The sequence below is a fragment of the Falco peregrinus genome, chromosome 1 (genome assembly GCF_023634155.1).
Source record: "Falco peregrinus isolate bFalPer1 chromosome 1, bFalPer1.pri, whole genome shotgun sequence".
Lineage (NCBI taxonomy): Eukaryota > Metazoa > Chordata > Aves > Falconiformes > Falconidae > Falco > Falco peregrinus.
Window position 1 is genome coordinate 16,510,526 of NC_073721.1, and position 26,894 is coordinate 16,537,419.

General features: G+C 41.0%; 1 protein-coding gene across 4 annotated transcripts in view; it reads left to right on the forward strand.

Annotated features, from left to right (window-relative positions):
- ARID5B (AT-rich interaction domain 5B) overlaps window positions 1-26,894 on the forward strand; it is a 123,500-nt gene that overhangs the window by 75,672 nt on the left and 20,934 nt on the right. For 2 of the 4 annotated variants that reach the window (XM_055799994.1, XM_055799936.1), the window contains 4 exons: window positions 8,444-8,556; window positions 15,080-15,284; window positions 17,624-17,676; window positions 25,369-25,466. In XM_055799994.1, the coding sequence (XP_055655969.1) occupies window positions 8,444-8,556; window positions 15,080-15,284; window positions 17,624-17,676; window positions 25,369-25,466 (469 nt within the window). Of the gene's footprint in view, window positions 1-6,881; window positions 6,987-8,443; window positions 8,557-15,079; window positions 15,285-17,623; window positions 17,677-25,368; window positions 25,467-26,894 lie in introns of those variants that run through there. The other 2 variants (XM_055800107.1, XM_055800046.1) reach the window with 2 other exon arrangements.

Genomic DNA, 26,894 nt, shown 5'->3' on the forward strand with positions numbered 1-26,894 from the left:
CCTCATCCTGAATCTTGTCCTCATCTTCCATGGAAACACAAAACCATTACATTTTTGGCATAATTGGCCAATCTGATATTTGCAATGACTCTTAACTTTTCTATTAAAAGCAGTGCTAGTTTAAACTGTAATCCATGAAAAATACTACCTTTCTGCTTTTTTCAGAGATTGTCTGGTCAGGAGGGGGGTCAAAACAACAGTCTGCAGCAAGTCATATGTCTCCACATTAATCCACACAAGGAAGTGTCTGTTTCACTTATTTCCAAATGAGGAATGTTTTCTTTAGAGAGGTAGCAAATTGATTTTCCCCACATGGAGCATGGGATATCTCATTTCCAAAACAAAACTTTCAGAAACAGCTACACAAGTCCGCTCTTTCTCCATGTGGGTTAGAAAGCAGCGTGGGTCCTTAGTGTTCACTGCTCTATTCTGGAGTTTCCAGGTCAGGTCTGGCATGTGCAGTTACAAAGAAGAGAATAAACAAGTGTTTGTGTTTAGAAAAAGTCTGGTAAAAACAGTTTCAGTATTTGAATTGTTTTATGTGGATCTTGAGTAAGCAAGGGGGGTGTGTTTGTGAAGAGACTATGTGACCTCCAGAGCTCAATGAGAGCTTCACTTCCCAGTAGGTGCTCATCACTGACTTCCATAGGTGTACTTAGGATCCTGTAGAAAGTTTCCCCAAGTTCAGTTGGTACTGTTGTTTCTTAAACAAAGGTCTGTTATTTTAGTACAGTCTGACCTTTTGCGTTACTTTCCAGCCACTTTAATTTCTGAGCCTTTGATGCAATACTAGGTTGTCTGCAGCTTGTTTCTCTTCACCAGTTCTGCTCAGTGTGCCTGGGTGATAAATGCCCCAGGCCCTCCTCGGACCCTGTTTCCAGGAGGCAGAAGCTTTTAAATAAACTTTGAGGGGTGAAAGGAAAATAAATGAAATGTAAGATCCTGAACTCAGGATGCAGAAAAGGGAATGAGGTGAAGGAGAGAAAACAAAGAGATGGAGGCAATGAGGAAATCAAGGAAGCAGCTGGGACTCCAGAACAGTATGTGAGATTAGCTAACCTTTGAACAGTTTTTGAAACTGTGCTTAAATATAGCAATATGCTTTTCTTAACTTTCAGATATTACAGAATGCCAGAAGCCCCCTAGAGGGGTAAGTGTTAAAACCATTAAAACTGTTAACTTTCTATTCATTACTTTTTAAAAGGTGCAACATGTAAGCATGTTTTTCAGCCAAGAGCAAACTTTTGCCAGGCTGCTTTACGGGTGTCCTAAGCAACCAGCTATTTGCCACCTGCTAGCAGGCAGGGTCAGTTCATGGATTTTCTGGAGATTTGGGACCATTCTTCTCACCTTGACTTTGATGGCCAGGTACCTCCATATGCCACCTCCAGCTTCTGTTTGGCACCCGAATCATGAATAGCTCTGTGATCTGACACATCCTGCTATTTCCACCTGCCTAAGAGGGCAAGTCTCCTAATCTTTTCTGTATCTACTGATGGTTTTGCAGCTTAGGGCCAAGCATTCTGGTATCACAGCTTTTGTGCGTGTGTGTGAAAATGGGAAGATGTATGAAAGACTGGCACAGTGCAAAAGGATTCTGTGAGGAGACGTTCTGCAAGGTGTCCTACAGGGAGGAGAGACGATCCATTTAGCAGGTGCACTGCAGCTTGCCTCATGCAAGCACACTTCTCTTCTGAACCCAGCACCACAATACGTCCTTGTTTATTAACTTCTTGCACCTTTCAGTGCTCCACCTTAATCCCGGCTTTGTGATTACCTCCCTCTGATGTGCTCCCACTGCTCATGTTTAGAGCTCACCTGACTGTATAAGCCCACCCTAAACGTAGACCCAGATCTTCCACTGGCCCTTCTTTGCTGATGGCCCTGGACATTTCTACAAGTTCAGTTGGGGTTTTTATACTCTTGCAGGTGGCAAAATGCTATTGTTCCTTCCTTTATCATTCCACAGGAGAGAAACATGGTCACAAAAACAATGGGCAGACAGAATCTGGTTGGCAGCGTAAGTTGTAAGCACATTGGCAACGCTGAGCAGCTGTCCCGGTACATTCCCTCAGTGAAATACAGCAGTGGCCGGCCAGCCTTTTCCTTTTCCTTTTTTCTTGTTTCTTCCACTTTTTAAGTGTTTCTGAGGAACTGGAGTACCAGCAAGTCAGAATCAAAAGTCATATCAGGAAATAGTTAGGCAGATCAGAGAGGCCTGGAAAAGGCAAGAACTTTGATCATGGGCATTACAATTGCTTAGGTGTTCTCTAGAGTAAGTAAGGTGGAGCAAGCTAGAAAAAGGTACATGTTTTAGGCGTGAGGACAGTACTGTTTACTTACATGGTTTGTTGAGCAGCCAACAAGGTCCAAGGTTATTTTGGACTCAGCATGAGTAAGTGATCCAGGTATGACAAATGAGGTAATGCATTCCAGGCTCATTAAAAACTCTTGGCCATACCACTGATTTTGACAAAGTGCCAGCATAGCTTGACCTCAGCTGTGTGAAGGCCACTATTTTATTTTTTAACACCCTCCCTGTAATAACACATCTTTTACATCAGCCAAAATATGTGCATCTAGACAACAGTGTTACGGGGAGGGCTGGATTTATGGGACTTCCAATGATAAGCAGACTTCTAAACCAGAGATAATTCTACTTTAACTTGCTGAAGTCAGGTACCCCAAAACCACAGTCTTTGTCTTTTTATTAATTTGTGCATCTAGGGGTGGCTGTGTGCACATCGTATATTGTATGCTTGGCATGGACGTGGCTTAAGTGAGGCTGACTTGATTAAGAGGGAGATGGTGAGTCCAGCAATCACTTCGTATTACTGGGGATGTATTTAAAGAAAGTGGCTGGTGGAGGTGCTCTCTTCTTGTGGCAGCTTACACCTTCCACCATATATAGTATTTAATCATGGCTGACCTCGGCAGCTCCCGTTCTTGGGTAGTTCTCTTTCACCTGCATAGAACTTGCCATCCTTGGGTTTAACCCAGAGCTGGGAGTTGTACTAGGTGTCGAGGCCTGGAAATGGCCATTTCCCATGTCCTGCTGAGCAGACACTGTTCCTGAAAGTTGGGTGGCTGGGGTGATAGTAGCAGGACAGCAGTGGCCACAACCTTAAGAATCTTCTGAGTGGGTGAGCAGTATAGCTGTCTCCTTTCTGGCTCTCTCCCAGTCACCTACAATATCCTGATACTTGCACAAGCTGATGAGAGTGCTGGAGGGGAGGATGTAATTTTTGAGCAATTATGCTGTTCTATGGCGTCATGAATAGAGAGGACCTCTAACTTCAAGCAAACATCTAGCTGGTCTGAGCAGCGTTAACCCCGAGCTCCTCTCTTTTCTGTGTGGCTCTTTTGTTTTGTGGGTCAGAGCCTGCTACTGAGCTTATCGCCAACACCTGGTTTTTAATTCTCTGCTGCAGGTGCCTCTGCGTTGTCCTTTTTTGGTTATGGTGGTCCATAGGCAGCTCACAGGAACAGGCTTTGGGCTTCAGAATCACCAGGTCAGCTTCTTCCTGGGGTACATTTTAGTCAGTAAAGATTTGCCAGTCTACAGATAATCTAACTCCCTGTGCCATGCATAACACAGGGTTTGCATTTAACCTCTCAGGTGTGACAGTTTGTAATAAAAACATGTAAGGCATCACTGGTGTTTTGGTGTCGAAGAGCTTAGCCACAGTTTGGGGCGGAGGAGGCAAGGAACAAGTTTCCATCTAGGAAGAATAAAAGAGTAATTAAATCTTAATTTCAGATTACTGAGGGCAGTTACATTACATTAAGGGACCAAGTGCTTTTGGATTTTTTAAAGGCAGGTGTTTCTGTGAGAGGATTTGCACAGAGGAGGTGGCAGTGGCAGCTTCTACACCTCACCTTCCCTTTCAGTCCCTGCTCCTGAAGACCATGGCTGTGTGCTCCTCCTTTTGCTCTCTTGCAGGCAGAGAAGGAGCTTTTAGGGAGCCCAAGGGATGTTGGCCAGGAGCTCAGTGTGCCTGTGGCCAGCAAACGTCATTTCCCCTACCCAGACAGAAAAAGCTGAGGGCATTGCTCCTCCCCTCCCTCTTATCCCAGAGCCACGTGCAGGCGAAGGAACAGCTCCGTAGGAGGATTGTGACAGCCTCCTCCTGCACCCTGTTGCTATAGCACACCAGAGACTGGCCCAGCATGGGGCAGCTGGCTGTGGCCCAGGCGGGTGTGGGAAGTGTGTGATTCAAAACGAGACCTCTCCTGCCAGGCAGTGCAGGAGGAGCAGGCTGGGGGCACACCTCCTGCCTCTCTCCTCTCTGTCTCCCAATCTCCCTCTCTTACTCCATTGGCTGAGGCACAAGCTGTTCCATCTTCCCTTTTCTCCTGCCCAGCTGCCTTGTGTTCCACTCCATCACAAGTTAACTTCTCATGGTCTTCCAAGAAATACTGATCCCTCATGTTGAGTGCAAGCAGCAGTCTCTGATTTGCAGTGACTACCCATCTCGAGACAACACCCAGGGACCCTTTCAAACATGGAGGGGAGATTCCTATAAATAAATTCCTATTAAGTAATTTTCTTTTCCTTGAAAATTCACAACAGAGACGGCAGTAAGATATATTCCAGAATGGGAAGAGTTGTTAAGATATGGTTGTCATCATGGCTTGTGTAACTGTTGATGTTCATGACCTACCCATTTCACATGCTTTCACTTAATCATGAGCACAAGACTTTTACCACCAAGTATTAGTCAGCTGAAAAACTTAAGTCCACACCACATGCATACTAGTTAATAATCACACCTTTTGTTCTATAGTTACAAATGCTTGCACTTGAATTAGATCTTCGTCCTTGTTGGATTCTTGCTTGATTCCTCGTGCAACCCTGTGTTGCAGCCTCGGCATCCCCTGCAGCAGTGGGTAGCATTGCAAGCTGCAGTGGTTGCATTGCGTAGCCAGCTGGGTTGGTGGGGTCTGAGGGACAGCTTTGTTTAAATAACACCCACTGGATCTGCTGCTCAGGGAAACAGGGAGGCAACATGCTGATGTAAAACTGGCATCCTAGGAGTGCTGAAATGGTCCTTCAGAACTCCCGTTGATGGGTAAAGGTAGCAGGCACAGTGGTGACAGGGATGGGAAAGATAACCAGTGCAAGGTGGGAAGCATGCCCTCGTGCTCCTCAAGCTCTCTGAACATGAGGCCAACAGTTCCGAGCAGCCCATCAAGGCTCTCAGTGGACATTTCAGTAGCCGAGTACATCAGGAAGCAAAAAGAAAGGAAGGAAGGGAAAAAACCCACAACTGGCAAAAGCAAACGTGTTTTCAAATGCACAGGAGAGAAACTATTTAAACTAGTATTGTGTTGTATCTTTCATACTCTTGTTTCAGGCACTTAGATTAAAGAGGTGGCAAATAAATGCAAACTTTTTTCTGTACTTATTTAATCAATTTTTTACTTTAATATGCTTTGCTTATGTTCTCACCTTCTGGGAACGTACAAGTTATCAGGTCTCACTGCCACAAATGCTTTCAGAAAATGAATTTGAAAACCATATGCACAAACATGTGAAGAAATCAGGTGGTTATGCAGAAGTCCTTTTCCACCAGAAAGCAGAAAAAACCATGGGATATCCACTTAGCTGTCCAGTAAGTGAACATCCAGTGTCATCAGGAAAACTGACTGGGACTAAGTAAGACACAACATGTGTGTAAAATTGCTTTAAAATAATTATGAATAACAAATTCAGGAAATCTGCAGTGTGCTCATGAATATATCATAAATGAAACAAAAAATATCAAAAAACCTAAAACAAGTATGTGACTTGTAAATTACTTCTTCAGTCCTAGTCATATTTCCTAGCTCAAGAGAACAAAATTGATATAGCTGAAATACAAATAATCTTTGAATAATGCATTTATTTATAATGATTTAGGGAGCAAATGTTAATGGCCTTGTTTCAAGTGTGACTGGAACTATTTCAAATGTTTTCTTTCACGCAGTAGATACTAGAGGCAAGGACCTTCTCTTCTGGTATGAATTCCTATTGCTGCTTTCTTGTTAATTGTGTGTCTGATCTGGAATGGCTTCAAGTGATTTAAAGTCATATCGTGGGGTGTGTGGGATGGTCCTGGTGTGTGCTGCAGACAGACCTTCCCGGCTGTAGCTCCTGAGCCACGGGGAGAATGCAAATACCCCATTTCATTGTGGGTTTGTGCCAGTTCGGCTGTGGAAGGCTCCAATTCAAACAGTGTTTATATGCAAGCTCAATATACCTGGAATTTAGGAACAAATGCCTTCTTGCTTTTAAAGCTTTTAGCAAAACATTAGGAGTGCTTTATAGTGTGATACAAAGTACAGTGCCAAAAGTCAGGATAACAAGTATGTTTGGAAAACACTGAGCCTTAAACTAGTTTCTTTATTTATTAAAAAAAAAAAAAAAAGAAAAGAAAAAGTAATTCATATGCAAGTGTATTTGATCCTAGCTGAACCACTTCTCTCTCTGGCTGTTGGTTGGACCAGGTCAGGGGGTCCATTCATTTGAAAGTTAACATTTTAATGTGTGTGCCAGGGTGCAGTAAATTGAGGGAACATTTCTATTTTCTTCTGTACCTTTTTAAAGAAGGTGCTGGGACTAAGCCTGGTCGAGGATCTGTCCATCCCATCCAGGTCATATGCAAAAAAAAGTAGGCATCAGGAAGACATCAAAGGGACAGGGATGAGCGGGGTTTATAAATAAGGCAGGGTGGCGTGGCCGGGGCTGGCAGTCTGGCAGCTGGCGCTGGAGTCCTCGGAGCTCATCCCACGCTCCCGCCGAGTCGCTCATCTCTGTTTATATGAGTAATGGAACGGCTGGGGGAGGGGATTTGTAAGCACGGAGCAAATACTCTTAGTGTTCATTTTGTGTAAGACTGACATCCACACCAAGTCGAGACTTCCAGCGACGTAGTGTGCAGTCACATGCTGTAGCATTCATGAGTACAGATATAAATCAGGCAGATGTTTGTCGACTGGAATGGGTAATAATTTCTTTCTCTCTTTGTTTGATTTTGCATGTTAGCCTCAGATGACAATTTCAGAATTGATTTCTGCAGTACTTTTCAATAAGCAGAGTGTGCTTCACTGGAGATAGATGGAGAGAAACATATTTTTATATAGACACAAATATGAACTTACACACATACGCACATGCATATGCATATGTATATATATATATATATATAGGATGTGTCTTTTAGACTTTTGGTTTTAAACCCACGGCTTTTCTTTTTCTCTGAACAGACCAAATATGACACTGTTACTCAAACTATAAAATCAAATTAGCACCCTTTATTGTGTTTGCAAACTAATTAAAATGTAAAATGTCCTGAAACCACTGGCTTACTGTGTGACAAATGTAAGATTAGAAACAATTAGAAGGCACTCAAGAGGTTTGTGGTGTTTGGATTTCTGACATTGTTCTAATCATCCCTTTAAGTAATGAAAACAATGGTTACCTAGAAATTAAAGGTTTAAAGGAAATTATATTCTTTGGTACAGTCATTAGTTAATGATTGTTTATCATTTTAAATGTTACCATAGTAGTCAAAGGCTGATTTTTAAATCTGAAAGCAGGCAGGACACATAATAATGAGCAAACATCTGCTTCATCTATTATTTCTATATGTGATCATAATTTATATTGTAATACTGCTATTGAAAGATGAGTCTGATATTTTTTATGATGATCCATCTCCCGTTCTACATATGGCTCAGCACAGTTAGGATTTAGTCACTGTGTTATTTCAGAGCTGTTTTATCTTAAGATTGGACAAAACTGAAAGTGATTCATGTTAATTTATATGTGTAGTGTGTAACCCTTATGAAACAATCAATCACTTATTTCAGTACTTGTCAACTTCCAGAACTAGTTGTTAAGGGGGTTTTTTGATCCATTTCAGGACTCGGGTATTTTTTTTTTTTATTATTTAACTTTTTTAGAAGAACTTTGACAAGAATGACAGCATATATAAACATTTCTTGGAGCTGTAAGGAGTTTCAATATTTTAGAACATTTCCAAAACCAGATGTTTCCCAAAGTTGGAAATAGTAGTTAGTACTCTTACTTGAAGATTAGAAATAATAAATGCAGCAGGGTGATTAATGCAAAGTTACCTATTAATATTCTAGTTCCTTCTTTTTTGTACCATGGAGAAATATTTGTGCTTTCTCTCCAAGTCCTTCCGAGACCAGTGTTTGACTTTATATTAATTAGTTATGTGAAAGAAGAATAGATTTGCCTTGGGGGATAGTCTATAGAAACTTATAGTGTGTCAAGATGTAACCCATGGAGGATGGGAATCTCGTAATAAGCATTTACTGTAGACAGATGTGTACATTTCTGTGACTGATTGTAGTGGAATTATTTATTATGCTTTCAGCTGTTAAGAATCTAGTATAAGACAATGTGCTCAAGTTGTTCTCCATTAATTTTCAGCGCCAAATCTTAAAGGCAGACCGCGCAAAAAGAAGCCTTGCCCACAGAGAAGAGATTCATTAAATGGCATTAAGGATTCCAACAATAATTCTGAAAGCAAAGCTGTTGCCAAGGTAAATCACTTAATAATACTCTTTTCAGTACACTCTCCTTTTTTAGGTACAGCCCTGCCTTTGTTTCCCAGCATGCTGTTTCAAATTTAGAATGTAACTTATTTTCTTGGAGAGATTAATGTATTTTTTTCAACAGTTTTGTTCTTCACTTTAAATCATGTCTGTGTTCAAAGTTACCAGCAACTATAATCACCTAACAACCTAATGCTATCAGCTTTTTGGTAACTGGTAGTGCTTAAGCTTTCTTGGCATCTAGTGTTAGTTTTCACATTCTGTGACACACAAACATAGTTTGTGACAGTATCTTAGAATTAAAAATAAACCTGGGAGCAGCTCACCCTGTTACAATGTACTTCTAAATATAAGTTTGAAGATAAACAGACTATGAAACAAGAGCCCCTTTAGTAATGGTTTCTAAGAAGCACACACAAATGACATTACCCTGATGTTAAATCTCAACTTATTTTAAATTAGGAAAAAAAAAAAGATAAAGGCAGAAATTCAGTATGAAATCTTAAAAAAAAATAAATTCTGGACTGTTTCTTTAAAACTTAGTGCTGAGCTGTGTGTTCCAGGGTTTGTTGAATAGTGCATGCTTTTACAGAGTCTTCTGTATGTGCTGCAGTGCTTAGCCCATACTGCAAGTAAAAATCGGATCACTGATTTGTGTTTATAGACTTAATCTTTTAGATATTTATGGATTTATATCTTTTCCTTAAAATATTTTAAAATGGAGCTTCTGTAGTGTAATTTATATCCTATTTTCTATGTTGTCTTGAGAGGTTTTAAATAGGAATTTGGTTTTCTCTTTAAAAAAAAAAGCAGCACAAATGGCTCCTTTCAAGATGATTTAATTTGAAACTGTAAAATGCAAAGATGGGAAATTACTTAGAGCAGTACTTGTCGATTTTTATCTGAGGCAAAACTTTGTCACTGTGATACTTTTGAGCTAAACAGCTAAACAGGTTTGCATAGACTGAAGTTTTAGGCCAACTCCTCCTGAATCCATTGTTTCAATAAATTAGATGGATGTGTATCTGAAAAACGCTTCCATTGTTGTGACCATCTCTTTAGGAAATACAGTGAATCTATAGATCCATTTGTGTTGGTATTGTTGTACACAGTGAATGTCCTGGGAGATTAGGAGGTTAAAGAGGTCAAGTGGAAGTGTTCTGCTCTCAGTTTCTCATAGGAAGGCAAATTAAATTCCACCTCATCCTCCTCCTCCCTAGGAGTTCAGTTAAATTTGTGCCTTCTGTTGATGACGATAAAAGAGGCTGAAGTTCATGATGAAGCTCTGCCCTTAAGTCACTGTTTCTCTTCTTTTTGTGCCCTATTGTGCTCAGTTGGAGTCTGTACTATCGTATTAGACAGGCATGGTAAAAGGCGTTGGAGCCTGGTGTGTTGAGTTGCGGGGTCCTGCCAGATACTATAGAGTTTGCCTGAATGTTTTTGCTCTGTGGAAGAACGTGCAAAATCCGCGGTGTGAAAATGTCTCAATTTGCCTCAATTCCCCCTTCCCCCAAGCCATTTTTCATGTTAAAATGTTACCAACAAACTGTGGCATGGACGGTGTTGTCACAGCACCCTGGACTGTAGCACAAGTAGTTTTGCCTCATCAGCACCTGATACATAGGTATTAGATAATTTGAAACAACAGTAACACTTCACGCCAAATTGTTTATCCTCTCTGTTTATATTTGGGTTCACTCTACTACTCAAATGGGAGGATATTTCAGATAAGAAGTAATTCTCTCTATTTATCTAGTCATACTGTGCTCATCATTGTGCAGATATTAATAGCATTAATTATCTTGGCCAGCTTAATTTCATTATAAATAATAGACACGCTCGTGATATGTCCTTGCATATAGTCACACTGACTTTGCTGTGGCTCTTCACATCAATCTGTGTGTCTCAGGGCTGTGGCTATACTTCAATAAGAGGAGGACAGTGAATCAGAAACCCTCTACGGCAGTTGTATTGCACTTTATACAGACCCTGCCTATGGGTTTCTGGGGAAGGAGGGGAAATGTATTGGGGAAGAGGGGTCCACCTACTGTCTTCTCATGGTTGGGAACAGGTGGGATGTAGAGTCATCATCTTAGGCCCCATGTTGGGCTTCACCATCAGTTTTCCTCCTCTGTCCGTGCTCCATCTCTGACTAGTGCTGACAATGGGATCATGGAGAGCAGGGTTGAACACTGCTAGTGTAAACAGGACAAATCCACTTGTGTCAGATGCTAAAACAATTTGCAGTGATCCTGGTCATATTCCTGTTCCAGCTAAAATCCCTTTTGACCAGAAGTTGTGCCTTCATCATCAGATCATGGCACCCAGTGCCTGGCAGCAGCCTCATTTCTCGGGTGGTGGGGTGACAGCTCTGACGGAAACGCAGTGCTTGTATGGTTTGGGTTGGGAAGTGGCAGGAGTGACATTCTATGTTTTTGAAACTATGGTTTTGAGCCTGGCAAGACAAACACAAGCCACATGGTTATAATGACTTGCTGAATTTCATGTTCTCGGCTGCTGATGTCTAGAGAGCTTTGTTCCTTCTTACAACTCAGGTGTCTTGTGGCGTGTTTACCTGGAACCATCAGCAGATTGTTTGTAGGCTTTTACTGTTCCCTGACACAGAAGAGTGTTTGGTTGGGTAGGAGCAGCTCTGACTAAATTCCAGTGTAAGTGGCTTGTTAAAAATAGTGTGATAACAGGAAAGACGATGTGGTCCTGGACCTGCAGGTGCTGCCAAGGGAAATGGGTCTTCCATGTACCACTTCTTGCTTTTGATCTCCTTGCTGGTCACTGCATGCATTTTGGTACCTTCTGGGGAAGATCCCACAGGTGTTCCCTCCCAGGCTGGGAATGTAAAAATCACAGGAATATGAGGCCATCTACTGGGGCAGGATCAGCTCTCCTGGAGAGGCATATATCAGGCTCTTCTCTCTGAACGCTCCCAGGACTCTGGAGGCTTTCATACTTTACATGTCATCAGTGCTGGACAGGCTTTTGGGTCTTGCAGGCTCCAGCACGACCCTCATCGGACCTGCTTCATGCAGCCAAAGAGTATTCCCGTTCAAAGTATGCAGAAATGCACTGTAAGGCTTTCTAAAACTGGCTGATCTGACCATTTCAAAGAGCTGAAAGGATTAACATGTTAGACATGAAAATTGTCCCCAAATGAATCTGCTCGTTACATCTCCTAGTGCAAATGCTGAAGTAAATCTCTCACTTCATTTGTACAGCAAGATCTGGGAAAATAGTTTAAAAGTTGCCAGGATGTGCTTTTCCTGTGGCCACAGGTGGCCTGGCATGGTCTCAGACCTGGAGATTTATTCCGAGCACCTCCGCCATTATCTGATTGAAACTTTAAAGTGGAGATCTGTAGTGGTCTGTGTTGTGTGTGACCTCTGGCAGGAGAAGACAAACACACGGGTGTGTGTTCACCAGCCGTTTGGTCATGGATCACATGCTTCTGACGGAACACACAGTGGGAGGCAGTCAGATGTTCCCAGAGGCCATCGCAGTACACCTCAGCCTATCCATGCTGTGATGCTGGGTTGCCTGTCAGGGCCTTAGCCCTCCGTTTCATTTTGGAAGTGTTACATGACTCACACTGAGGCTACAATGAAAGAGCTTTAACTCCTCCTGTGGAAACTGAACTCTCCCTTTGTAACGGAGTCATTCAGGCTTTTTGAGCAGACCAGAAAAGCGAGCAGAGCCAAGCAAAACTCCACATTCAGGACCTTCCTCCAGATCTTTGCCCTCTAGGAAGATTCAAAATCAGGTTTTGAGAGAGAAGGGCAATTTGTGGTGCCTGGTGAAAATCTGGCATTGCTGTCAGTGACTTTGATACACTTATGCTGGATTTACACCGGTGTTACCCAGCATGGCATTTGGCCCTTTTGGTTCTTGTTAATAATTTGTCATTCATCTGTACCTCCTGTCAGATGGTAGGGAGGTTCCAAAAGTGAGGCTTGTGCCTTGAACGCTGAGCAGATGAAGCACTGCAGCCTTCATCAAAGCTTTGCTGAACCTGACGCTGCTTGGAGTCCATCCATTGCATTTTGGCACTTTTGAGTTCCACAGGCACTTTGACCTCGCTTCTCTGTACACTGGAGAGAAGGAGGTTGTGTGTAACATGGGTTTTTCTCACTCCTGATGGCTTTTTTAATGTTACTTTCTTTGTTTCTTTTTGTCTTCTTGGGAGTTAACATCCCTTGCCATTAGTTCGCTTGCATAGCAGTGAGCTTTGATTTCATTTAGCATTCATGCCCAGGCTGTCTTTGCAAACATAGTTCTGAATTGTTCAGTTTGAAAAAGAAAATCCGTTAAGAAGATTGATAGATTGACTTTACCTAGCAAGTGGGTGACAAAACTGATTTTATTTTTTTTTCCCAGGTCCAGTGAATATGTTCCATGTTTTAGCTTGCAACAGATTTGCAGCTCAAATTAAAAATCTAAATTTATTGAAATCATGGGTTCATATTGGGACTGCTAACCCAGTCTTTGGTATAGCATTGAAAACTATGACAATGTAATCTAAGCTTTATAAGGGGAAGCTGTTAAATAATTTTGCGAGGAGCCGAAGTAAAAAAGTCAAGGGATTACAGCTCTGAACTGAAAAGTGGATGAGGAAATCCAAAGTTCATTTAATAGGAAAAAAATCCCATTAGCTCCATTGAGTTTTGGATGAAACCCAGGATCTTTACAGCACTTTAGTCAACAAGCGTATCTATTACTAAAAGACAAAACATAGGGTCTTGTACCATAGGAAAATGGTATCTCTTTGAACCATGCAACCAGAGACTATCAAGCAGTACAGCAGATACACTTCAACAGCAAGTGATCAAGAAAAATCCCACAGGAAGGTCCATTTCCTAGTCCCTGCTGCACTGCCTGGGAGGAGCGAGCCTGTACTCTGCAGTTTCCAACAGGGAGACTTTTCAGCCGCATCGATTACCTTGGAAAATTGTGGTCACTTTTCCCCTCTGGTTAGGAGCTCGTGTTGCTTTGTCCAGTGTCAGTGGAAAATTATGGAGGCAGCTACCCTTAAGTCGGTGCTTTCTGTGAAGTTAACACCCTGGAGGAGTGTGCTTTCCCTGAGCCTGAAGTATAGGGTAGCTTTATTGAGGTAAAATAAGCATATAGGGTAGCTTTATTGAGGTAAAATAAGCATATCGTAGTCTTTGATATGTTTGTTGTTTGTTTACAAGCACTTAGTTAATGCTCTTCATAGCACTTTACTTCCAAAATGTCAACAAGTACCCAGGAAGCACCTGGTTTAAAAGTAAGGAGAGTGAAGGAGAGCCAGTGGTTTACTTGACCAAGAGCTCCTGCCTTCCTGTTCAGCAAGGTAGCCTGCTCTCTTCTGCTTTCCTCCTAAAATACCAAATTCGGGCTCTTACAGTCTCCCTGATCCCTCTGGGAGCACAAAGGACATCTCTTGGATAGGATATGGAGCTGCCAGGAGGCTTCTCACAGCACTCAAAAGCATTGAAGGGGCAGTACAAATCCAAACTACATGTAACCATCACTACGACCTTGTATTTAGAGGACTTCCAGTATTTCACTGGAAATGTATCAATCCCATCTTGGTCACGGAGAGCTTATAAACATCAGTTCGCAAGTTTCTGCTCTTTTTTCTTTTTTTTTTTGGTATACATAAATTATGGCAATGCCTGAGTTGTAATTTGCTTGGTTCAATGAGAGGATTATCTTCAGGAGGACTGCAGGATTAAACCGATCTCACTGGATATTTTTCCCCATGTTTGAATACTGATGAGAGAGGTAAAGTGGTTCCAATTTGTTGACTTCCTGACTGGCACACGTCTGCCAAGGAGGCCAGTGGGAGGCCTGGAGCTCTGAGACTTGTGCATTGGGGCTGCTGGTGTCTACCAGGAAAGGCTCCGGCTACCAGCCTCTTCCTTTCGCTAAATACTTAGGGCTGTGCTAAGCAGATGCTCAAACTCACTTGACTTAAGTCCATGCTACAGCAGAACCTCCGCTCGTGTGCTGAGAGCTCTGCCTGGGTAAACCTTGCCAAGGTTTGCATCTATTTTGGTGGGCCAAAGGAGAGAAAAATGTGTCGTTTCAGAGCTGGCTGCTGAGCATTCCTGGAAGGGGCTGAGCACCCTCAGCTCCAAGGGTTGTCTACGGGAGTTGACAATGCTCAGTGTCAATCCTGGAATGAAGGTTATTATTAGACTTGCTAATAGCAAGTGTATGTGAGAGATGGGAGCTGTCTGTGACATAGCAATGTATAGTCATAAAAATGCAGATCTGGAGAGCATTACCAATGGGTTATAATGATTTAAAGATGTGGCTATTTAAAAATGTTGTGACTAAGATTCAGAACAAGACATTTAGCTCTATAAATAGCTTCCTTTGTTTCCCCTCAAACACAGTTGCATGGTTTGGCCTTCATTTTTTCAACAATCCATTCTGCTAGGAGAGGTTATTTATTCCTTAAGTGAAAATTAAAGATTACCCAGATCTGATATGACATTTTTTCTTTTCCCAGGTAAAATGTGAGGCTAAGTCAGCTTTGCCCAAACCCAAGAGTAACAACAGCAACTGTAAAAAAGGCTCAAGTGAGGATAAATCAAAGATTGCCATAGGTGAAGAATGCAGAGCTGATGAGCAGGCTTTCCTTGTGGCTCTTTATAAATATATGAAAGAAAGGAAAACACCAATTGAACGAATACCCTATTTAGGTTTTAAGCAGAGTAAGTATCCTTTTTCTCACTTTCTTGTTGACATTTTAGAATGGTTTGGCTTCTCTGGAGAAAGCATTTGCACATGAAGCCTATTTTAAAGCCTTATGGATGGGGGGACCATGTTTATATCTACACATTTTTCAGTCCAGGCATTTCTCTGTCATATGCCTAGATTTGCATCTCTTCCTTCTGGGGTAGTTGCTGCCGGATATTTATAGGTTTAAATCCGCTGATTATGACTAGAAATAGGCATGTTGAAAACTCTCTAGTTTTCTGTTTTGTAAATCTGCAGCGTCTGTAATGCCTTTCTTCTGAGTTAATAATATGACGTATCTTTATTGTGCCCAGATGTTCTTTATGAAAGGACAAATATTAAAGGAAGACATTTAACGGTGGTCAAGAAAGGCACAAAAGGGATCGTATTTTTAAGCCCCCAAAAGTGTTTATAGTTAATAAATTACTGACTTTGGAGAATATAAAACCAGACTATCTGTTTAATACAGAATGCAATGTTTAGAATTGCTTTGGCATGTACGGTTTGTAGTGCCACAATCTGTAAAGCAATTGTAGGTGGAGAAGATACAGTTGTAACTAAATTTTACATAAATATTGCAGCGCAATGTAGATCTTTCAGAGTTTCCAACAAAAGCTGTAAATGGGAGTATTTTTCCTCCTTATCTATAGATTGAATGATACTTTATTTCCTTAAAGGGAAAACTCCATGGATTGAAATATTATTTACTCTAATTTATCTCCCAGATTAAAACCATGTGTTATTTTGATGAAGAATGTCAAACCTGTATGTTTTACATAACAATTTACATACCTAATAGCAATTGGCACTGATTGCAACAGGCCTCCAGCAGCCATTATAAACTTATATAACTCCGAATGATTACAGTGTTTGTCTGAAAACTGGCTGCTTGAAATGGAAGTAAAATTAATGTACTATGAACAGCTTCGTTACATTATGCATTGATTCAGATTAAATCAAAGCCTAAGCAAAGCTCTTGATAGCATTGAAACAGTACAAGGTTCAATGAGGCTTTCAGAATGTTTTGTGTTGAAGTGAGGACTTTTTTTTCCCCCCTGTTTTATTCTGCACTCCCTCAAGCATGGGGACAGGGTGGGCTTGAAAGACAAGCTAAAGTAGTATTTCTAAAATTCCCCAGTGGGGGTTGGGCCCTCTGCTAACATTTAGCTGAAATACACTGAAAGTTGCCTGACATTCATTATAAATTAGGGGCCTGATCCGGCAAATACTTAAATGCCAAGAGTAAGTATTCTGAGAAGAGCAGAAATGTTTGCAGGAAGGGGCTCTGTATTTGTCCAGCAAGACTTGTGCAATCATTGCCAATATAAATCAGTTAATGGGAAGAAGCAATATGTACACTACAACAGAGCATCCCCCTGTGGAAGAAGAGATCCCGTCCTCCGTGGTCCACAGCGTTATTGCTGAGTCTGGCCTGAAGTATTTGTAGTATGTCCATGGGGAGTCACTGTTGGTGGAATACGGCATACACGTTTCATAGAGCTAAGACATCAGGTTTTCTTCTAGCAAGCAAGATTAAATAAAATAATAAAATAAAATAAAATAAAGTGGCATACCAACAGCAAGCAGTGGCCCTATGGGACAGTGGGCCAGGATGAAAAGCACATGAGAGGGGAGGAGGCAGGAAGTAGCAAGCATCTCCCAGCACATCTTTTGAATTGAGTTCCCTCACTTCCTATGGCCCCACAGCTATGGGCGAGGCACAACCACCCATACCATAATTATTATGGCAGTTCTCATTTGTGCTCCCTCTGGGTTCATTCATGCAGGACCCATTAGAACGCAGCTTATTGTTTATTGATTAAGGAGGCCATTATCTGAGCTGCAGTTAATATTGGATGTTGTTGTTTAATCAATAGGCTTTGCTCTGTGAGCCAGTGTGTGGCTCATGCTTGCTTGCTAACGAGATCAGTATTAAACAAATAATTAAAAGCAACATTCTTCCCAATGAGTAATTTTTATTATCAAAGTTATGGAAACATGCTACAGTCATTATACCATACTTATCAGTGAAGTCATATGAGCCCATTACCTTTGTCTCAGTGTATTTTTCCAGTCCTGTTAGGGAATTTAAGTGTGTTCTCTTATATGTAATTAAAAATATATATAGTATGGGCTAATATTTACTCTTCAGATTATGTAAATACCTCTTTGGAAAATGTTTCACAGGAGCTTTTTCAGGGGCTGTGAGCTTTTTTTCTCTATTTTTCTTTTTTTTAAACTGTTTAATTTACATTTCTTTGAAATATGTTGGCTAATGCAATGCTTATCTAAATACTTATTGTCCCTCTAACAGTTAACCTTTGGACTATGTTTCAAGCTGCTCAAAAACTGGGAGGATATGAAACAGTAAGTGTTTAAGTAACTTAAATGAAATAATTGTGCAATCTAACTTTTCCCTGTTAGAAAAAAAAATGTAAAAGCAAACAATCATTTGCTGCATTTTAGGCTAGCTGTACACATTGTGGGTTTATTGGACCATTTTTTGGAAACGGTCCCAATTAGTTCCAGGTTTGGCAAAATTGTAAACTTGTCGTAAAAACTACAAGTGGAAAACATATGTAACTCTTCCCTGTCAAGGAAATTAGTTGGGTCTGTAATTTTTTCCCATGTTGAGAAAGGGCTATTATTGTACAACAAGCCAAGATTGCATAAAAGAAATTTCACTTGGCAACATCCCTGACATCTGTTCATGTCTAATATGGGAAATGTATTAAAGGCTTTCAGAAGTAATCAGTATTGTCCATTAAGGAATAGTATGCTGCAGTATCTTCTCTTATTCCAAGTGTAAAAGATCTTTATTAGACAAGGGTCAGTACCACATAAACAGGAAGTTACCAAAGTAATTCAGAAAAGTCTCTGACACTTTTTGTCAGCTAACCATATCTGACAAGAGCAGTTTATTTTTAGCTCACAGGAAAATGTGATGGCCATGGATTTTACAGCATGTATTTTTAAGCAATAAAATATTAGAGCAACAAACTTAGATTAAAATCTTGAAATGAGAAGAAAGAGCTGCATTAATATGGCACATCGAGATGACATCTGTAATAAAAACCAATTGACATAGGAAGATGTCGTCATTGGAAATATTTTCTTTGCACACAATGATCAGATTAAGTTGTTCAGTTCCTGCCACAGTTGGATGAAAGAAATTATTTTTGCTTTGTTTACGAAGTAATCTGGGACATATCTGTGCTGTAGAGAAATGACAAGAAGAAATGCGCTATCAAGAAACTGAAAGTCATTTGAACCAAAATACAATACTCACTGTTTTCCTTCCATACAATAAAACATATTGTTCTGTAAATCAGCAGCCCGGGCTGATTAGCATGGGTGTGGCTGGGATTTTGTGAAATATGAAATCTAACATTCTCAACAGAAATAAGTGCTTGATTTGGCTTTTATTGTTCCTCTATCTTTCATTAATCAGCACATACCATGCTTATGTACAGGGGTGTGCGTAGGTGTGCTCATGGGTATGTATGAATGAATGAATAGCCACCATAGACAGATCGTTACAGCAATTATGCACCAAGAGTAATTGCCGTGAGTTGTAAAATGCAATGAAAATGAGGGCTAAAATCTTGAACTTGATCCAGAGCACAAGGGAAGGCTGGGAGGGGGATTGAAAGGAGAGTGGCGTGGTCAGAGTGCTTTGGGAGGCGGGCAACTGTCACAGCAACGTTTCAGATCAGCTTGAAGGGACTGAGTGCAGAAGCAGGGATGCCACAGTGGTGGCTTGCTGGGGAGAGCTGAGTTTTAGTGCCAGAATGAGACGGAGAGGGATAGATATAGTGATGCTGGAGAAGGTGAACCTTTGTGCCTGGGACAGAGCAGGGATAGGATGATGAGTTTGTGAACGTGAGGCCAGAGAGACAGGTCTACCAGCAGTAGCAGAAACATGAGAGGATCAGAGGGGAAGGATCCCATACGTAAGAATGTCATCCAGAGTATCCACCCTTGTCTCAAAGCTCCTGTCCTTTTCTTAGTGACAGATGTCCTCTTTTGTTCAGGGGCATTTGTCACCTTTAAAGAAAATGTACCAGTGATGCTTATTCTTCATAAGGAAGAAACTAAGCAATTCCTTGCTGGTCAGTAAATGCTAAGGCAAGCTATAGTTCACCCCTCTGACATACCTGGGAGCCCAGCTTTGGTTTGAGCGTGACTCTGGCTGAAGAGATGGGCCTGATCCTGTTTGTATGATGTGGGTGGCGTCTGTGCTCTCTGCAGAAGAGCAGAAGTTGGGAGGACCATTCTGATGTGATTTTAGTTGTACATGGAGCATGAGTTTTCCTGACCTCATTCTCTTCTGTTAACGATCTCATTCTCAGTAATGGATCTGCCTTTGCTTTACTGATTTTCCCCTGAATGTTAAACCAATAGCTGTTGCAATACTTTGACCTGTGCACACCCTGATTTTTTATTATTTTATGGCCAGTTGATACTCATTGAGTTTGCCAAGCTGTATTTGTTAGTATGTATTTTATCGTGGTGAGCATTGCTGAGAGGCTTTTGTGTTTGATTCATGTTTCATTTTTTAACAAGGCAGTGGATGACTGGGGTGGCATGGACCTCGGTATCAGTTCCAGAATCTTAGGCAGGACTGCTTAGATGTAGAAACGTGGAGTGCTTAATTCAATAACAACCAGAATCCACCATTCACATGCACAGTGCCAATATATTGATGATGATAAGTCACATGCAGAGCAATGGCTTTCTCAGATGTACCCTGATTAATACACATTTATCTATATGGAACCTTCCATCTGACTTGAATAGGGCTTCATCATCTTTAACTTGTTTGAAAATTTCACAAGTTCTGGTTTGTGCATTGAGATAGAAATTGGTCTTTTCTCTTGGAAATATTGTAAAGAAAAAAATATTTAGGAGTTGATACTTGGCTTCAGCCTGTGACAGCCATTTTACAAACAGGAAACAAAAGACTGGTTAAAATCACATATGGGAACTTAGAGTGGTCAGATGACTAGTTTTTTACTAATAAGTGTAGAAGCCTTCCCAGTTAAACCAGTTGCAAACTTTACATCCTTGTGTTTGGCAGAACAATGATAGTCAGCCCATAGCCAGTTTCATCCTCTGCCCTGTCCACCTTGTCCATATATAGTTGCTTCGATGGGGCTTTAAAAACATCTTTGAGAAATAAGCACAGATTATGTATGGTGTTTTCCAGCTTCTGCCCGGAGTCACAAAACAGTGCAACACCTCTGGGTCCGGTCATCTTGGCTAAGGATCTAAAAGTGAATGAAAACAGCCAGGGATTGAATTTGAGATGCAGAGAACAACTTTCTTAGCCATCTGTCTGGCTGTCCTTTATTGTCATGTATCAGGGGCTGGAATGGATCCAGTGAGGCCTGACAGAGAGTATTACCTGTACATACAGGATATCTAGCAGTATCGTCATGATTATGTGTCATATGTCACATTTAAGGGCTCTCCAGTGAGAGTACTTGTGAGGGTTATTTCTCATCTGTCTGTTATCTGTTTGATTACTAATTCTTAGTTAGTTGTCATCTATAACTGTGTAATACCACATGCCCATGTACTTCTTGTTGGACTTATATAATACAGGCTTAATAAAAATAGCAACCCGTACAAATTAGTTTAAGTCCTTAACAGGTGAAGGTGTCTCTTTGGAATTGGTGGGATCACGTTTCTCTTGAACAAAGACACATGAAATGAGTGTCTTTGTTACTAATAATAGGAGAATGCATTGGAAAGCACTTTCTGTAGCAGGCCTTCACAGTATGAATGATTAAAAATGTCCCCAAATCTCTGGATGAAATACAAAATAATGTCATGTTCTAGGGGACTCAGCTGCAGTGGTATTTAACAACCATTGCTTGGAATTTTCTCAGTCACCCTAAGTCAAGTGAATAAAAAGGTGCAGATGTTGATAGATGTGAAACTTCCAGGACTTACTTAAAGAGTTGTCCTTGGCAAGTCATGAAGTGGCATTTTTCCTTTTGAGTCAACACAAAAGGAGTTCCTTGGCATTTTTGCAGAAGGCTGTGGTGCTATATGGACTCTACCTGGGAGATGTCTTAGAAAGATAAAGGGTAAAAAGAAAATTAGGTGGAGCTTAGCATTTGGTATGTAGCAGCTTAAATTTTGCCAGAGGTTGGTGGGATCCCATTTAGTTGCTGCCTCTTGGAAGCAACAATAAAGTGCTGTAGTTTTTAAAAATTAATGATTGACATGTACAGCAGTCCTGTGTCTGGGCAGGCCTGAAGAAACTGATATATCAGTGGAATGCAAAGCTACCTGCGCTTGTTTCATACAGAGCTGATACCCAGAGCTCTTGTTTTGAAGAGCATTGTGAACGTCACATACCATGACAAGAAAATCACCCATTATATTTGCAGCACAAAATACGCAAGAAGCCTTTTCATGAGGAAGAGAGCTGGGAGCTAGGATTGCAGTGCAGAAGACCTTAAAATGTCTCAGAGCAGAAGACACCATTAAAAGCATGTGTATAAACAGACCTCTAATAGATAAGATTGTTGCTTTTATTTGGTTGTTCTTGAGTACCAGTCACTGCCTAATACTGTGCTTAAAGAAACCAGATCAGATCTGCTCTCAGGTCCCTGGGCAGACCAGTCTCTTGCTTAACTCAAAATTCTGCTAGTTGGGAAAGATGTCACACAGGTTTTCAAAGCACCTGGCTTCCAGTGAGCCCAGCTCTAGCATTGTGAAGCCGTAGGTTGGAGCAAATCGTGGGAGGGGTGTGCAAACCAGAAAACTACTTTAAAACTAAAGCCAGCGTTGGAATGGGAAGCTGTCAGAGATGAGACTGGCCTGTGCAATTGCCATGATTAATGGATGAGCCTGGAGCATCCTGCACTTTCAGAAATGTGGCAGGCACCAAGAGGGATGTATATACTGGCAGGAGTAGGGAAAAACAAATTGGAAAACTAAAGCAGCGAAGTTTCTTTGTCTTCTGTGTGCTTTCTACTAGAGCAGATCGACTTACATCAGGAAACTGAAGCTGAATGAATCAAAAGTGTGAAATGAAAGCACTCAGGACATTTGATAAAGCTTTTGCAGGGCCTTATCTTACACCACTGTAGCTCCCTGTCCTTAAAAAAGCCCTAACACTTTGCTCCTGAATGTTCACAGGAAATTCCCTGCCCAGGCAGCTGAAATATTTTACCATTTTCATATCTTTTGTTATTTGCCTTTCTGTTCCTCATGTGCACTGGTCATGAACATGTTACTAACCGGGAGCACATACGAGCCCTTTTAGAGTTAAAAACCGCTGCATAGAAGCGCCAGGGCAGGCATTTTTGGTAGGAACAGCAACCATAAGCAAAGCATTGCCAAGCACTGCCCTTTCCTGGCTGCTCAGGAAGTTCCTAGTCACGGAGGTGGCTGGGAGGGACTTGTATGAGAAAAGAAAGCAGTCCTTGATTTGGACATGGCCAGCATGAGCATCCAGCTTGAGCCATGCTGCCCTGCATGGCTGTGAAGTTTCCACAGTGCAGGATTTTGTTCAGATTGTTTAAGGATGTAATTCATCAGTTACTGTGGTCCTTTGAAGTTTATTAAGCATAAAACCTAAACTTTCCAGAGCAGGGGAAAACTCAACCCTAGGCTCTGTTAGAATAACAATCGTTTCAGGGAATGTCAAATTTAAACTTAGCTCTGTACGTGGGAAGGCACAGCTCTACTAATTGCCAAGGAGTTCTGGTCCATTGCAGAGGCAGAATTGGGTAAAGCTGGGCAAATGTTTGTGAAAATACTGTTATTCTAGGCAGCATAGAGGAGAGAGATATCAAAAAGTGATCCAGGGATTTCAAAGGGATTCTCTTTTTCCCTTAAACTTGGCTGTGTTTACTGGTGTTTCAGCTTAAGTATCAACCCTTGAGTCAGTTCATAGTTAATGAGATGGGCTCTAAGGTTAACATTTTCCTTTTGAAAATGGAGACCATTCTTCTTAGTCACACCAGGATGTTTAAAAGGGGGACTTGCAGTAGTCCTCTTGCTGACTAATCCTTTGCTTTCATTTACAGCTTCTGCATAGCATCACTGTACTTAGCCAAAGCATCACGTCCTGGCCCACAGCCTTGCAAGCCAGCCAGGCTGTGCTTGCCAGAGGGCCGGAGCACAGACCCCAGACTGGCTTTGTGCATCTTTGTTCCCCTAGTCTATGAGGCTGCCAGAGACGATTTAATATAAAGCCACTTGCAGCAGTCCCCAGGGGATCTGTGATTTTTGGGAGCTACAAGAAGGCGAGGGCTGGCTGGCCAAGCCTCTGTCCTTTGCCTGTCCTGAGGACCAGTGGAATAGGTGTGGGAGACAGGACCTGAGGTAGCTTCCCATCCAGGCATTCCTCCACAGCAGGGTACTTGGTCAACTCTTTTTTGACCTTTCCAGTTGCGGAAGGAGCATCCATTCATATTATCAGGAGATGATGTTCTTTATGGCTTATTGGGACTTCAGTTCTTCGAGCCCTTTGGTAGTAATAACAGATAGAAGTGTGGGTAGCCTGAGGAAGAGGTAGCATCAGAATTTAAATAAAATAGACTTAAAATAAGCCTCATCCTCAGATGAGTGTTTGATGTTGTATTTAAATAGTTTATTTGTGCAGAATTTATCCTTGAATTGCAGTCTCTCTTTGGTGCCTGTGCTCTTTGGGTTGGTTACAGAAGACAGAAAATAAAATCCGTGAATGCAGTCAGCACATTCTGCTTTAAATAAGGTTTAAGATAAAATACTCTTTCTTTTTTTTTTTTTTTCAAGTATATATAGGTGCAAACTATGTATAGGTGGTAACAGTGAGTTGGAGATGATGATTTTTTCTAAGGAGAACTGTACAAACAATAAACTTGAAGAAATTGTAACATTATCAGATGATAAGTCTCCAGCCATGCTTTTGGCTTTGGAGTATAATTTCTGCAAAGGAAAGATTTTTCTTTTATATTGAGCAAAAAAGAAACACCTCTTACCCTGTAATATTTAATGACATTAGCTTTCTCCGCTTGTTTAGATTAAAATTACAGGCCTCAGATTGCGAGTTGTAATATTTGTTTTCTTCTGATTGCTGCCTTTAGCTACTCAGTGAACGCCATTGACTGCTCTGTGGGTAACTCCAAAGAAGCCTCCAGGGCTGAATATATTAAAATCCACAGCATTCCACAGAAAATGACAAAATTCCCCCCAAATTGCCCCCACAATTTTCCACTGGCCTTCTTTATGAGCTGCAGGCAAAAGAGGGTGATCTGTTGTGCTTGTCCTATTCCTGTTTTTCTTCCTGTTTTAAATATAGCGGAATATATAAAATAATGAAGTGGTATTCAGAAACAATTCTTTTGCCAGGTCTTCCATCTGTTATTCTGTATAATCCTAATTTCTGTACAAAAAAACAGAACCATGGTATGCAACTCAATATGTTACAAGATGTTTATTTTCATCAGCGTGGTCCAATAAAGTACATAGCTCAAATATTAACATTGGAGTATGTTAAGATTTTATTACTATTTGATCTATATATTTTACTGACATAAATGGATAAAAATAAACAGCTTGTAACATATAGAGTTACGGACTATGCTTTTGTGGATTTACAGAATTCTGTGGTGGATTTGGGTTTTGCAGCAGATTTATTTTCTCTAATTCAGTTAAAATAACTATGTAATCATTATTTGTGCTGAGTATGGTTTGAGCTTCATTTTCATAATTCACCATGGGATTTGTCTGCATAACTTCTGATGGTTAATGACCCTATATTGATTGAGATTCTCTTTTGTGAGGCCGTATTGCTTGTGACTTGATAATGAATCAGTCAGATCACTCCATTTTAGAGAGAAAGAAAACAGACATAGTGTTAACTTACAAAAAAAAAAAAAAAAAAAAAAGACAACACCCAAAGCTCTGTGCACTCTGTATATTCTGTAGGGGCTTTTATAGTGCTTGTAGTACATGCTGTTCTGAAAGTGTCACACATGCATTTGTTGTTGTGAACTCAAACACTGTAGAATCTGTAAAGATGCAAGATTAAATTTTCCATTGCCATTTTTACAGATAACAGCCCGTCGACAATGGAAACATATTTATGATGAATTAGGTGGTAACCCTGGAAGCACAAGTGCTGCTACATGTACTCGCAGACATTATGAAAGGTAAGATAACAAATCTGAAATGCTTGTTTAATAATGAAAAAATTAATTTGGAGAGCCTTCAAAGCATTTTATAAAGCATTAGAGAAAGAGAGAGAGGCTTCTTAAAGATATAGTAAATATTCCCCCAACAGTTTAGTCAGATAATCCATTGTAATTTAAACCAGAGTGTATGTCTCCAGTGACTAAATAATTAAAACAAGCATCTGATTTTTCTTTGTACATATCTTAATTTTTACAACAGCTTTCCAGTTAAAGAAGCTGAAAAATTGAGCAAAACATACTCTAGGAAAAATAAGAAACGACAGCTAATTGATGCAAACACTTGTCTTCTGTCATTTTTTAGGAATACCAATTAAGCAAATTGTGGTTGTGATTAAAATAATGGGGTGGCCTACAATGCAGGGTGCTATTAATGTTGTAGGTCATGCAGAGCATTGCATTCCTCTTCTTCATTGCATTCCTTCCCTCCTCCCTGCCTGTGAGCTGCTGCCAAACACTCTTTCTCTGCAGCCATTGTTGCTGGTCAGAACTGTTGATTTCTTATTCTTCCCATGTAGATAATAACTTCCAGTGCTTGTGAAGCCAGCATGCATTGAATAAAATACTGGAGCTGGAATGTTGTTTTGGTTTGGTATGGTTTTTAGAAACAACTCTTTTTTTTCTTATTTCTTTTTTTTTTTTTTTTTTCTGCAAATGTTAATAAAAGCTCTGCAATTTCAAGCTCTGATAAGGAAACTCCAGTCTCTTGTTCCTGGACATAAGCAAGTTACTTTGCTGGGGTCAGGAAGAGATTGTACTTGCCTATGCACAAGGTGGCACAGCAGAGCTGCATTCGCTGGGCAATTTTTCACCTTCTTTCAGTGCCTTACATGTTGGCTGATCCAAGGGGGATGCTGCCCTCCTCGTTGAGGGGGAGGTTGATCGCCCTCTTTCACACAAGATGTCCCCAGTGTAAGGACTTGGGTGCACAAGGGATTGCATGTAATGCCACTATAAAAGCTAGAGTTAGAAGCTTTCTGGAGATTGAGCCAAGCAGCAGAGCAAACTGAGTGAGTTGCTATGCATATCAGATGGGGCTTTTTCCTGCCTTTGCGTTACAGACAAATGTTATAGATTTGTTTAATTAAATCATTAGATTGTGGGTATTCAGCTCTTCCCCTCCATTATTACAGCCCCAAGAGTCTCAGGGCTTCCTCTTGCACCCAAGCCAGCTGATGGGTTTCCAACTGACAGTCTGGGTCTTCCCTCCCAGATGTGCTCTGTAGGATGTTGGTTGTTTGACAGAGAAGACCCGCATGAGAGTTAGGTCTCTGTCGGCTTAGGTCACAGAGGGAGCAAGCACTGCTGGGCTCTGTGTTGAAATCCTAGAGTCACTGAGAGAGCATGTCTCTTGTAGCTGTGGAAAAATAAATGAGCCATTCATAAATA